Below are 15,179 nucleotides of genomic sequence, written 5' to 3'. Positions count from 1 at the left end.
TGGTTGTAGTGGAGAGTAATCCAATCCACACTTGCACTGTTTTTATTATTAGCAGTATTTATAGCACTTTTAAAACTGCTGATAGCGTCCTGTGCTTTGTAGTGCATTTTAAGATTACTATTTAAAGCTGCAGTTGAGAATTGGATGAAATGATTAAATTAATTTATATTTAATGAGTTTCACAGTCATATTTGTCATAAAGTTAGAGAGAAAAAGGATTCCTCTTACAAAATGTTTTCTGTACCCCAAAACTTTAAAATTGGCTGATCTGCAGTTTTCTGTGCAAAATAAAATTTTAATTTATTTTCAAATTATTTAAAGTACTGTACATCATACCTACCAGATATTGTCACATGGCATCTGTTAAAAGAAGGCCATTTAGCTCTATACTCCCACAACTGTCTAGGTAAAGATATGCCTCCTGACCTAACATAAGTTTCATTGCTCATTCTAGAAGAGTCCACTGCTCTTCCTTTGTCAGTGCCTTTAAGGACTTTCAGTAGTGACAGGCTTCCTGTAATCTTTGGTTTTAGAAGTTCAAGTAGCTAGGTGCGTCGGCATGTGTAGGCTGCGAAGGAACAGGAAAAGGTCTATTCCATGCTGAAAAGACAAGATACTCAACTACACCTGTAGGCTGAGGCCTGTGGATCCACCTGAAGAAGGCTCCACAGCCAAAACGTTGAGCCTGTTTTCTTTTCTTTCTGCGTGGAATAAACCTTAACCTATACTGTATGTTTGCTTTTAGCCCATCAGTGTGGGACATCCTGTTAAACTCTGGAATGTATCTGGTTGCCCTTCTCTGGACTGATTTCCAGAGCAGCAATATCTTTTCTATAGCATGCTCTTGTATTCTGGTAGTGTGAAAAACGCCTATCCAGCCATGCTGTTGAAACTGATACCCAGTTTCTTTCAAGAAATGCTTAAATCAATTAACTCCTACAAAACAGGCTAAATGGGCTGAAAGGTTTGTAATCTTTCTTATACTCTTCTTATGTTCTTACATGGTAACAATTGTACACAATGTTCTAAATGCAGCCTGTAAAATAGTTGAAAGTTGTTTTTTATAGCTTTATTGTATGTAGGCCACAGGGCAGTCTGCAGAGTTTGTCCTGCCAAGTGTCTGCTCTTTCTGTTGTTGTTTATCCATATGTTGCTCGTGTGAATTAATTCTTTGTGTGATTTATGGAGTCGTGAACTAACATATTTAGTATAGTTTTGCCTTTGGGAAATAACATCAAAGTTTTTACTAAAAATAACCGTTTTGTCGAGATTTTGCCCTTTTTGTAAATAACTTTATGTTCAAATGATGAATAGAGTATGATGTGATTTCTTTCTCGCTTCATTAGATATTTAGCATTTTAACTTTGAATGCCTGCTTACAGATTTATATTTAAAATATAGGCAACATCTATTCATTTTTTGCCCTATGATATACTATGTTGGGCTCAAAAGCATGAATGTAGCCCTTTGATATTATGTTCTTGGCTGAAAAACCTTTGTTGCTTTATATTAAGTATACCGTTTACTGTACTGCATATACTCTCGGCAGTGGAAGCTAGGTACAATGGTGCATACAATAACTGGAAATACCCAACACTTGTTAATAAGAACCATTCATTAAACGTAAAAAGTAAATGTTTTCGCCTTCTCTTGGATCTTTTCATTGTTGGCAGCGCATGTCATAATAATAATTTTAAAAAGCCATTGAGAATCCTGGTGGCTCAGAGAGCCAGACTTCATAGTCCTGCTCAATAAAATCTGAGGGTGTGATGCGGAAATGGACTTCAATTCTTCCAAACATTTTTAATAATATTATAAAATGACGACATTGTTTTTAAACGATCTCTGCATGAACCACGTTTTCAATCTCTTTAAGAGGCACAATTTCTGAACATTTTAATAGTAAACACAAAACAATTTAATTTAGTCACTTTGGGACAGAAGTTTTCTAACCATGAAGTTTTTGGCAGTCTTGACAGTATGAGCTCATGGGGAAATGCACCCACCATTTCCCTCCAATTTGAACGCTGCAGATTAGATGTGCTTAAATCTATAGCGGGACATTCCGGAAACAGTTCCTGAAGGTAGCTACCCTATGTCACAATTTGGACACATCCAGATCCCATCTGTGTTTACTGGTGTTTCTGCGGGTGACCTAGGGATAACTGACCAATATCCAGTGACCACACTGGAGTTAGTATGTCACTGACGCACTGGAATGACTGTGTTAAGTATTTGTCTGATGTTCTCATCTATGCATTTTACATTATATGATCACTACGAACACCAGTGGAATATGAGAAAGATTATTTTTGAAAATCAGTTCTGTTCTAACAATTACTCCCCTACAGTACATGACCTACTAGCATGGAGCTAGTACTTGTTTTCATGGAACTTGGCCATGTTTTATTCTTCCAAGACAGCGCTTGATAGTAATTTGTTCTTGTTTTGAAGGGCTAAGTATGCAGTCTTCTGTCTAGAGGCCTTGCTAGAAACATTCAGAGTGAAGTAGAGCTTTAATTAAAATGTTTAAGAGATTCTTTAAAAAGGGAAGTCATCAAATCCACTCTCACTCAAATGATAGGCCTTTGTTGAAATGGTCCCGACACAAATTATTTGGTCAACTTTTGTATGGCCTATTGTAATCTGACTCATTGCAAAGTGCTCTGCTGTGGTGCTTGCTATGAACACAGCACACGGTAAAATACCATTTGAATGTACAGCACAGTTTGACAGTTTACCATTGAAAGACATTTATGACCAGTATACCTAATAATCTGGAGTCACATACATGCACCAGAAATACTATATATTATTTTAAAGGGGGTCCTGTTAAAGAATTGTTTGTCGTGCACCTTTAATGTCCGAGTTTATGTGCTGCATTGCACTTTGATAACCGCTACGTTGGCTATTAGTAATTTATTAACATCTTTTGAAGCTAGAGATCTGAGAGCCTATGTTCCACCTGTGGTTTTGCTTTTATGCTTGATGATTGAGCAAAACCTCTTGAACAATAAAACAGTTGAAAAACATAGTAGTAAGGCATTTAAACTTTTTGGAAAAAAAAAAGTCTAGATAAGCTTTTCTTTCCCTGGGAAGTCATTTTACCATCTCTCCTCTGATACCTTGAATTTGGTGTCTATATCCAAGACATCTGGGTTTTTTATTCTTTGTGATGCGTGTATGAAAGTAGAACTTACTGCTTCCTAGATATTTATTGATAACATTTCAAAATTGTATATTTTACAGAGTACTACATCTAGAATTCCCCATTTTTTCCCTCTTTTCTGTATTGCTTGGTATGTTTATATATGGGTATATACATTAGGTGTGTTTCCTTCAGTACACTCCCAGGAGAATCTTTTATTTTTTGTTTTAAAAAATAGTATTTCTTTACCTTAAGTAGTCGCTCTGAAACCTTTGCAGAAAAGGTTTTCACAACTTTTTTTTTCTGTTATGTCTTCATTCAGTTTAGTACCTCTGAAATAAAGCCCAAGCCCCTTGTAGATGTTTATATTTTTCTCATTTTTTCCACCCTGACTACATCATGTGTACAAGCCTAGTTTGGAAGGGAAGAGGTTTGTTTCTGCGTGTGTGATAACCACACAGAAGACCGTTGTATGCTCTTGTGGCTGTGCTTTGATGGGGGTCTAGCTCCTCTCTGGTGTTACTGCAGTGAAGTTAAACCCCAGCCTGACAACACTGATTACATGAATTAGGGCAGTTTAGTTACCATAGTTTCTGTGTAAAATCTGAGCTTTGCATTTAAAGATCTGGTGTGTGTGTGGAGGCTAAATTAGAAATTCAATGTAATTTAAACTGAAACAGTGCAGAAACTCCACTGTACCAGTGGTGCTATACAGGCTGTTACCTCCATCACATGTACAGTATGTGCAGTGATTGAAGTGGGTAATGTTGACAAAGGTCAGGTCTATCTAATCAATTGGAAATAGATGTTTAGGATTTTTGGATGTTTATGTGAGGTCTTGTTTAGTGTTGAGAGGTAGCCAAAGGCAGTGCAAGCAGGCCAAGTCTTTATTTGCGTCAGACAATGTTTGCTTAATTTTTTTTGTATCGGTTTTCCATGGGCAAGTGTTGCAGAAAAAAATGTGAAGCATTTACTTTTTCAAATTCTATTTTTGTAAGACCATAGAGAAGAGGAATTGATTGGCTTTGAGCAGACTGGAAACTGCGCAGCTTTACTGTATCTGTAGCGTGCGATGCATAATGTGTGCGCATGTATATTCTTTCTTTTAAAGCTGAGCTTGATCACGTCTTTGTGAGGAGCAGAAGGTCTGTTTTTATTAATGCACTGACTCTTAGTTTGGAAATGAAATGCTGAAATTAGCCAGCGTATCCTGCCACTCAGTGTTTTGATCTTATAAAACCTTGCCAAAAAGAACCTGAGAAGGTTTTAATTATTAAATCTTATTAATCCTTCATCGCTCATACGCCTCTGCTGGATCCTCGTCCACCCACTGCTTTCTGAAAACAGTCCAGATCATTCTGAGAACATACTTTTGTAGATATTCCCAGATGTAGTATCCACTTTACAAAAATAAGTGACCTGTGTAAATGAAAGCTGTAAGTCATAAAAACTATCCACTAGTGGACTTAAATTCCTTTGACAGAGCTTTGTATTTTTAACTATTTGTAGGTGACCAAATAGTTTTAAAAAATGGTATTAACCCATCAATTTTAGTGCTAACAATGTAAATTGTTTTAATTAGTTGGGATTACTTTTTTGTTGCAAACACTGCTTTGTTTTTTTTTGCTTTGCAAAAATCATTGGAAAAAGTCATATTCTAGCTTTTATTTGCAAACAAAGTTTCACCCCTTATGTAGTGTGTTGGAGTGCTTTGTGGTGCTTTCAGCTTTTTGAAAATGTTCAGCTCATATTTGAATGGATTGTGTAGTAAAATGTACAGCACTCCAGCTAATACAATAACATTGTGATCCTTGACATCTATGCTATTTGGCAACGAGGAATTAAGACTTGGCATATCTGACCATTGTCCTCTGTCAAAACGACAAATCCACAGACCCTGTTATTTAGGCAACAAAAGATAATCTGAAAATGACTTTAAAAGGCTTCAGCAATGGATTTTGTGCATAAAGTAGTCCATGGCATAAAGCCAGTTCTTGCTTTGCAAACAGGTATTTGAGAGAAATAGCCTGATTACGGGTGTAATTTCCAGAAGCTAATGTCATGTTTTGAAGTTGAGGTCACAGATATTAAATTTCAGTACATGATAGCAAAAGACTTTCATATAGTGTATTATCACTTTGAACTGCAGTAGTGGCGATACTGTAGAAGTTTAGTGTATCAGCAGCTGTTTTTCTATGACTGCCTTATTGAGGGTAGCTGCAGCACTTACTTCTTCCTTGTACTGAACATTTACCTCCTATTCATCATTTTTTGGGGTCCTTTAACTTCTGTGTAAGTGCAGCAAGCAATTTAAGCAGAAATTTGATGACTGTGTGATCTCCTCCCATGGAGCTTCACCTATTATTTAGTGTACAGTATATGTCATGTAAGAAGAATGGGAAACAAAGTAATTTCAGCTCCTTGTTTAATGTGTTAGTTGGGGTTTATTAATTGCTTTCAAAGATTAAAAAAAAAAGGAAAAAGACAACAGTGTTGGATTTAGTTGCATTTTAATCACTATAGATCAGGGGCACACAATTCCAGTTCTGAAAGGCTAGAAGGTTTTTGGTTTTCAGCTTAATCCTCTTCTATAGGTCATTCAAATTTAGCTTGCTGCACATGTGGGTGATTCAGAATGCTGACTGTTGAGAGTGAACGGAATTTGCTAGGAGAGCTGATTTGGCGTGCAGTATGTAGTACTTTATTTTCCTTACAATGATCATGTATAGAAATGGTATTCATACAAAACTTTGTGAGCTTTTTTTTTACAGTTACCCTATAGTGCTATTATCGGTTCAAGCGTTATCATGTGTATCGAGTGCTTAAGAAAATTCTACAATTTCAGAATTTCTGGTTTCCCTTCTTACATATGTAACCAGCCCCCTTCCCCCTCCCCCCCCCCCCCAAAAAAAAAAAGAACTGGCACTCTCCCAGGCAAGACTGATTGGCGATGTGCTGAGACTTGCAAATGATCTGCCCAGCAGTAGTGGGTAAGGTGACAGTGCCATTTTCTCATCTGGTTCCTTTGTTGGATTTAAATCCAAATTGCCTGGATGGCAATAGCAGCTCTGCTGCCGATTCCTTTATCGTGCTCTTATTACTGTATAGAGCTGTTTTGCTTTGGTGCCAATTCTGTCAGGATACAAGTTCTGTTATGCGGCTTGCCTGCTTCAGTTCAGTGAAACAAAAGTGACTTCCAACACAGGCGAAAAAAAAAAGAATGTTTTGGACATCTTGGCTGAGTCCCCCCCAGCTCCTCCCTCTCTCCCTACAGTTTCCGTTTAGCTCCCTGTTCAGGCTCTGCTTTCCCATTTGAGGTTAAATCATGTAAATCTGTGTTTCGTAGTTTCTGATTAACAGACTAACTGAGCTGGAAAGGATGCAGGCTGGGTGGGTTTGTACCCGATTTCCACTCTCACTGCCCTTATTTGGTAACACTGCTGCAGCTGGAATGGGGAAGGACAGAGTTTTTTTTCCTTTTTTTTTCTGGAGAGGATGATCTGATCTTTCTAGGGAAAGGGGAGACCAAGGAAATGAAGGGAAGATTTTTTTTGTGCAGTTTTAAACCTCTGAAGAAGGCTTTTTGTCAGGTCTTCCGCAGCAGATCTGCTTTCATTAGACCAAATGTTGGCATACATTGAATTGCTGTCCAGTATTAAGAAGACCTGTTCGGTTCTTTGAAAAAAAGTTTTTTAAAGTGGGATTTAAATGTATGAATGATTTCGTAGTTCCATTTACCTCCACATGGATATGAATTGCCAAAGCAAACCGTAACCATGTCTGATAGATTTAAAAAAAACAACTATTAATATTGTTACAAATCTGTCAGCCATTTGAGAACATTTAAGACGGCGTTCTTTTGGTTTTGGGTAATGTGGAAATCTGAAAATACATGAGCACTGCAGTACAGCTCTCACCATGAGGCAGCCCTCATCACAAGTCTGGTCTCAAACCACTTGCTGCTGGGTTTTGTGAAGAAGTCTGAGGCTTGATATCAGAAATGCCATTCACCTTTGGGTGTAAGAGTTTTTAATATGCATGTTTAGCTTATGATGTTAGGTCAAGTATTCTCATTTATCCACCAGTACATCACTAACTCAAGGTTATTTCCCCAAGGTAAAGGTAGCAGTGCAGACACTTTAATTTTGCTGGGGGGGGAGATGTAAACATGCCATATATAGCTCTGTCTGCTTTATTTCCTTTTTTCTTCATATTCTGCCAGCATATGCTACCTAAAAGAAAAGTCTAGTTCAATATGCCTTTTGGGATGCAAAACTGTCTGTACACGTGTACAAAACATTTATTCTACAGTAAATAGCTTTAAGGTATAATGTAATATGAGTGAAAGAAAATAAAATTAGATGACTGACTCTGGTCACAGGCAGCATGGTGGTATAGTGGTTGATATTGCTTCCTTGCGGTGCTGGAGCCCAGGGTTGCTGTCTGTGTGGAGTTTGTATGTTCTCCCCACGTTTGCTTTTGCTTCACTCTTTGCTCTTGGTGCTCCAGTTTCCAACAACAGTCCAAAAACATGTTTAAATGGCTTCCGGGACACTTGGCCCTGGTGTTAGTGTGTGCGTGTTTGTGCCTGTGTCAGTGTGTGTCCCCTGTAATGGACTGGTGTCCCATCCAGGATCGATCTACACTGCCTTGTGCCCATTCCTTGTCAGAATAGGCTCTGGCTTCCCCATGACCCAGAATTGGAAGAAAGGGTTAGTAAATTGGTTCTGGTCACCATATTTTCAAATGTAAATGGAATGTTACAGCCAGATGAGGCCTTGATATATCTGGTACAACCTCCTGAATTCTTCTGAACAGAAAGTGAAAGAGTGAGTGGCATGCCATACTTGTACATTTAAATAGATTTTTAATCTCCTTTTTATAACCTAGACTATCTGTTATTTGAAACATCATTAAGTTTGTCTAACTGAAGGAACAACTTAAACTCACCTCCCATTTGTGAAACAAGGTTTCTTCATTCGTTTAAAACTTCAGCATAATCTTCTTACAAGTTCTTTCTTTCATTTAAAGGTAAATGTAGTTTTAAAGTAATTGCATTCTCAAAATAAAAAAGAATGGTTGGGCCCTTTGTTTCAGATGAACCGTAATGATAAATACACCTTTCGTACCGGTTAGTTTAAAAGCAGTCAGACTTTGGCTTCTGAATTTTTTTACAAATCTGTGTGGAATATTACAGTATGTATCTTACTGTAACAGTGATACGCTGGTCTGTTCTTTATTGAAGCGAAACAACTTTCTTTTGTATCATTCAAAAAGTGGTGAGCATCCCTTGCAGCTGGAGGTTCCTAGTTTCTAAAAGTAGTAGAGGTTTACGCTCATCTAACTGACTCTTCATGCAAATAAGGGAAAGTTCCCCTTAGGCTGCTTCTCATTGTCAGTATGAAAATAACCGACATTTTCAATACAGCTCCCTAATCTAACACCATTTCTGTTCAACGGTGCATTAGAACTGGATGCAAACATCAGAAGCTAAGGTGGTGTTCCCCCAATGTGCTACCAATACCTATTGTATAAATACACCACAAACATGGCTTTCTAAAGCCAGCAGCAGGTTGTAAATAGTTTTAATATGTATATTTAGAGTTTGCTTTCTGTTTTGTATAGTGGATCACATGGCAATTAAGCCTCTCTTATTGAGTGTCCTGCCAGCACTCTATTTAAAAAAGCTCCTTGTTAACAATTTCTTAAGTGTGCATACATACAGTAGGCAATCCAAGTTGTATGTTTGTATCTGTCAGTTGTACATGGATTCTTTCTGATACACTAGGCTAATTGTGCATGGAAGTTGCTACAGAAAAACAAAATGGAATGCTGTGTGATGCTGTCCTGTGCCTTACAGCTTGCAAAAATGTTACTTCAGTATTTTCATGGTCAAGATCATTTGTGCTTCCTGTTTCTGTTTAGGCCATGGTGCACCACCTTTTGTAAACATTTAACTTTAGAGCTTCTGAACATGATTGCATTAGTCCCTTTTGGAACAAATATCCTAATTTTTTGTGCTCTCATGCCGTCTCTCTATACAGATGTACATAGAGGCTAATCTGTTTCTGGATTAGATACCTTGTGGCATTGTGATAGGAGCAGTGGTATCCGATTGAAAGTTCTCTGAATCTGGTGCTTCCCGTCAGGTCCATCGCGGTTAGTGTCCTGTTGCGTGCCTGAGAAATGGCTGGGAACCTTTGTCACCACCACCCACGTGTCCAGTCTCTCTGCGATACTGCTCTGCACAGCGTCCTTCACTCAGGCTTGGCCAGAAGGATTGAGGGCTCAGCATCAGGGTAGAGAGATGTGCAAGTGTGTTGGGGATAAATCGTCAGATCCCTGTTATGTATTAATAGCCTGCTTAAGCTATTTAAATGAAAGAGTTTCCAGAGGGCTTTGGCTTGACGTTTATATGCTTGCTTCCTCTCGGGGATTTTGGCTGGGTGCCACAGTCCCACAATTGCAGTCCGATTAGGTGCAGTAGAATTGAGAAGTGGTGTTTGGTTTTCTTTTATTACACAGGAAGTTGTTGAAAAATGACTTTGTAAAGTCATATTATTTCCATTGCTTTATACAAGGGTGACACTGTGTTGGACACTGTGTTCACAGGCAATTTATCCCAGTTTGATACCAGAATAAGATGCCAGAAGAAGAACAAATAAAATGATGACCAGTCACGGTTTAAGACCAGTCATTTTGTGCAGATATTATTCCAGCATGTGGAACAGGCAGATGTTATATTCTAATCAACACACGTTAGAATGCATCCAACATTCTTTCTGTGGAAACAGATATTCTTACAAGTAAGACATTCTCTACTAACAAATAGGTAAATGGTTTATAACTATTGGTTGGGTAAAATTCCCTTCTTTTAAAACGTAGGTATCAACAGCAACACTTGTATTGAGGAGATTCCTGGATTGATTTCTGCTCTGTTTAAGCAAAAACATTAACAGGTTTTTGTACTGAATCAAATATACTATATAGGTTATTACATAGGTGCCATTATATTAATTATAAATTAATAGATGTGGTTATTGATCTTCTGGTTCTATCTTTTAAACCCACAGTTAATAGTACATTTGAACATTTTGTCACAGGTGCCCAATGTTTTGGTTGCGGTTTAAGGAGATATTGGTTGACATTCTATTTTGTTTGGGAAGAATTATCTTGGGAAGAATAATTACATATAATTTTCTGGATCTGGGAAAACCTTTTGTCCTCTTTTAAATATTTTCTGTAGTGATTGTCACAACAGTACCTGTGTGTTGTGTTCTCACTAGCAGAGTGCTGATGCTATATGAGATTATCTAGTTATTTCAAACAGCTTTTGCTTATTTTTGAAAGGGGTTAAGAAAATTAATAGAGGTTTGTTGGTTTTTTTGTAACAACACGGTATTCCAAATATACATTTGAACAGTTCAAGCATAAAGGTTGTCACCTCAAAATGTTTATACCATTACAGATCATATCATGTTGTTTGATGAATGTTATCACAGTGAACTAACTGTCCTTCCTCTCTGCTGTTCCTTCAGACTGTCTCTTCAAACTATGTCCTATGAACAGATATTCTGCACAGAAGCAGTTTTGGAAAGCTGCAAAACCTGGAGGAAACAGCACAACAGATGCAGTGCTTTTGAATAAATTGCATGTGAGTTTTTTTCCTTCATTGCTTTGAGAATGTAATGCTTTTCATCGCATAGTATGCCAGAGACCTTGAGATACATTTCCACTGGCAGAGGGCTTAAGCCAGTGACTTCATCTACAGTAAATAAGGAGAGTCTTACAAGTGAACCACTTTAGGCATTTTCATTGTGAATAAGACTATTCAGGGCACAGCTGAAATGCTGTAAGCCTGGCCAGCAATCCCATCCCAGGAGGAATGCAGGATATGATTGGTCCCAGGATTATTATAATTCCAGTATTATGCATTTTGTTCTGTCTCTTCCCGGCATGCAGATTCAGAACATATTTCAAGCCGAATTAGAAACCACCAACTAAGCTGTATTTTGAACAAATTTTGAATTAAATACACAGGTTACACACCTAAAAACGTAGTTCTGAGTTTCTTTGGAGCAAAAGAGGCATTTCACAATGGTCATATAAAATTTGATTTTGTGGACCTTTATAATTTATAATTATGGGCTGTTACTGACATTCCTGTTCAAGCTCGAACTATGATCGACACAGCCTACAGGTGGTTAAGGGACAGTGTTCAAATATTTAAACACTTCATGCCTTTTTTTACAGCTCATTTAAAAAAAAACCTAAAGCTTCACAGTTTACAATAAGTAAACGATTAGCACTTAAGACATCTTAGAACTCAATGAAGCTTTTCCCTGTTTAGATTTTCTTCAGCTGTCTAAAACATTATAGCTTAAATAAAAATAAATATTAGGTGCTCTCTTATCACTGTGTTAAAAGCCTTCTTGTAGAACATTTGAGTTCAATAGTAAGATCTTTTTTGGACACGCTTTCAGGTGTGCCTTTTTTTTAAAAAAAAACAAATGAAAATGACTTAGGGTCTCTGCTGTACCAAGTGACATCCCACTGGCAACAGGTTTAAATCTAGTCACATTAGCTCCTTTGTGACACAGAAGAGTTAGCCAAGAACACGCAGTGCCCCTGGCACAGACCAGGCAGAGTCGGATCAAGATGTACCAGTAAGAGCTGCGCTTTCCTCAGCAGTATTGATGAGGTTGTTGCCATTCCAGCTGTCTGCTTCTTCTGTTCCCTGCCATTCTTCTAGAGTTTCATTCAAGCTTGCTTGGTAAAGGATAATAAAAGAGTGATAACGGTAACAGAATCTTGTCCCGTAGGAACCAGTAAGCACAGATTCATGATACTTGTCTCAACGTCCATTGACCAAAAAATCCATAACCAGCACACTGATACAGTATTTTTCATAACACATTTAAAAAATAACAACATACAATGATTTGTCCAAGTACGGTAAATCTGCAAGTTGTTCTTTTGAACACACTAGTGGAATATGTATTTTAATACTACACTGTTTTCTTCCTGCTGTAGCACGCTGCTGATTTAGAAAAGAAGCAAAATGAGTCTGAAAACAGAAAGCTGCTGGGAACAGTTATACAGTACGGAAATGTCATTCAGGTAAGAACAGTATTAGCCTTCCTGACTTATTTTACTACACAGTGTGTATTTTGTAGTCAACTGGCAATTTGGAAATTAACCTTTAACCTTTTCATAAAGATTAACCCTTTAGCCTGTTAATTATTTTGTAACGCTGAAGAGGTAACAAAGCAAATAAAGGTGGCAGTGTGGAGTAGTATTGTAGTTAGGACTCCTGACCAGAGAGAAATAACTTTAAATCCTAGATAAACGAACCCTTGAGCCAAGGTGTTTCAGTCAGATTGCTCCAGTACAGCCCTTTCCTCTGCCCAGCTGTATAAATGGTTCTCCAAACTCATTGTCAATAAGAATTGGTTCTCAACTGACACATCTGGTTAAATATCGGAATAAAAAAACCAAGATATTGAAACATCAAGAAATTAAGCCTACGAACTTTCATTAATACCATCTAATATGTTGTGGTTTTTCAGTATCCATGTGCACCTTGGTAAATGTTTTTTTTATATTATGAGAAAAATACAGGGAAGTGTAAATCGCCTCTTTTTTAATACAGCTCTATTCTGTTCAGCAGTCCTTAGTGATGGACATTTTGTCCTTACTGAGCCCCACCATAGCTACAACAGAGAGAGAAGTATTGATCTTCCTGATCACTGACTTGTCAAAGCATGTGCGTCGCAAGAGCAGCTACTGTAGTGCTTGTACTCAAAGGATTTCCCCTGGCCTTGGGACCTATCACCAGAACTTAGATAGGGGAAGTAGATGGCCTGAAATAGCTCATCTGAAACTGTGTTAACACCGTCATGTCACCATTTTCAGTGAAGTCGTCCTTGTATTTGTGTTCTGTAGCATTGCTATTACACTTTCTTATCTTTCCTCTGTCCCTGTTATGAAGTTGAAAAAAAATACAGTTGGCACTAATAATGCAAATAGAGGCACAAACTGTACTTTTGTTTCTTGTTTGTGCATTTATATTGTGCTCATATTTTCTAAAAAAGCAAATGTTCAAGTTAATAGACACAGAAAACCAGAGGTCGGGTTTTTCTACACAGCGGATAAAAGAGGTGCATTTTACTGTGAGAAAGATGCTATGTGGAATATGCAGCAAGGATTTTTTTATACATAATTGTTGTATGCATCATGTTTGAATCATCAGAGTCATCTGGTACAATGATTTTGAATACATGTATTGTTTTGTAGTGACAGGAGCTTTGAAATGCTTTTCCAGATGCATTTGGTTAGCCTAAATATTCAGAAAGTTGAAAGTACCTTATATGACTTAATAACTGCTTTCTTTTTTGAACATGTATGGCATCTATAGTCTGAAACAGAGATGAATATCAGGATGAAGGCCTCGACTTTATGTCCTTCACATTAAATGTATTTACTGTGAATATGGAGCTTAGATTTCTTTTCTGTTTCTTATGCCTTGAATTTGAAATCTCCAAATGTGTGTCCACTCTACTTTATAGCCACATCCTCTGTAATGCATGGGAAGATGGAGGACCTGTGGCCTCAATCCTCTAACATTCCCTCCTGTAGCAGTCTTTTCTTGGCCTTCCCTGATTTCCACAGTGCCTTACTAGCAGAGCAGCTTGTCTCGCTGATGTCATTGCAAAACTCACTGGCACCCTAGACTGAAAACTCAGGGAGCCCTAGCCGGCTGAAATACTCCCTGTCCCAGTGGCACTCGATCACCTTGATGCTGCTTGTAAAGTCGGGATCCATAGACGACCCTTAAGTTATATTTATTTTTGATAAGTCTAAACCTTTTCAGACTGAAGTTGCACAATAAGCCCTTGTGTTTAGCCCTATATGTTGTGTTAGCTGTAGCTTTATAGGTTTTAAAGGTCATATTCCGCATCCTTGTGTTTCAGCTGTTACACCTGAAAAGCAATAAGTACCTGACCGTGAACAAGCGGCTGCCTGCCCTGTTAGAGAAGAATGCCATGAGAGTGACGCTAGACGCTGCAGGGAATGAGGGTTCCTGGTTCTACATCCAGCCCTTCTACAAACTGCGCTCAATTGGGGACAGCGTAAGTTACGTTAATGCTGGGGTTATAAACATACATTGGAAATGGCTGAAAAGATGTTTTGAGGGACAACTGTATAGTTCACCACGGAACCCCTCAGGTAGTTTGAATTATCTGGATTTCAATATCTTCATTCCTGTTCTGGGGCAGCATGGTGGCGCAGTGGTTAGCGTTGCTGCCTCGAAGTGCGGGGTTTAGTTTCAGACCTGTGGTGCCGTCTGCATCGTTTGTATGTTCTCCCGGTGTTCGCTTAGGTTTCCTCCAAGTGCTCTGGTTTCCTCCCATAGTGCAACGACTTGTACGTTAACTGGCTTCTGGGAAAATTGGCCATAGGTGTGTTTGTGTGTGTCTGTGTCCATCCAGTGATGGACTGGTGTCCCACCCAGGGTGTACCCTGCCTGGTGCCCGTTTCTTGCCAGGACAGGCTCCAGCTCCAGAAAATGGATGGAGTTCTGCTCACACCATATTGTAGAATAAATTTATTGGATACATATTTTTAAATCACATGATTTATTTGAAGTTCCATAGTTCAGCACATGAATTTCAGCAAGAATTGAAGGTTTGCTGATGGATCAAATTGACCTTAATGAAGGGTCTTGGTTTTTCCCACTGACTTGTTAAACGGGGACAAACCAAGGTGGCCAATGGGAATCTCTGTTCTGGAATACATCAGATCTTCTCTGTTAAACCTTCCAAAACCTTGTGGCACATTATTCTACCATCTCTTTTTGATACTATAGCAGCGTTGGTGTGTCATCTTGAATTTGTCGAATTGGACTGATTTTTTCTTTGTATGTTGTGTTCTGTAATGAGAATTACAGAGTTTACAGGAGTAATTCATTCTAGCATCCTCTGACTGAAATATTTTATTTATCTTTTTTCCCTGTTTTGGAACTCTGACC

The 15,179-nt window shown here is 38.2% G+C and overlaps 1 protein-coding gene across 1 annotated transcript in view; it reads left to right on the top strand.

Annotated features, from left to right (window-relative positions):
- The window catches only part of itpr1b (inositol 1,4,5-trisphosphate receptor, type 1b), a 138,279-nt gene that overhangs the window by 13,931 nt on the left and 109,169 nt on the right, over positions 1-15,179 (top strand). Inside the window, exons 4-6 of the mRNA XM_088916338.1 lie at positions 10,687-10,802; positions 12,182-12,268; positions 14,122-14,280. Coding sequence (XP_088772464.1) covers positions 10,687-10,802; positions 12,182-12,268; positions 14,122-14,280 — 362 coding nt within the window. The remainder of the gene's footprint in view (positions 1-10,686; positions 10,803-12,181; positions 12,269-14,121; positions 14,281-15,179) is intronic.

This window comes from Atractosteus spatula, chromosome 5 (genome assembly GCF_055471065.1).
Source record: "Atractosteus spatula isolate fAtrSpa1 chromosome 5, fAtrSpa1.hap1, whole genome shotgun sequence".
NCBI lineage: Eukaryota > Metazoa > Chordata > Actinopteri > Semionotiformes > Lepisosteidae > Atractosteus > Atractosteus spatula.
This window is presented reverse-complemented; position numbering and strand designations above follow the sequence as displayed.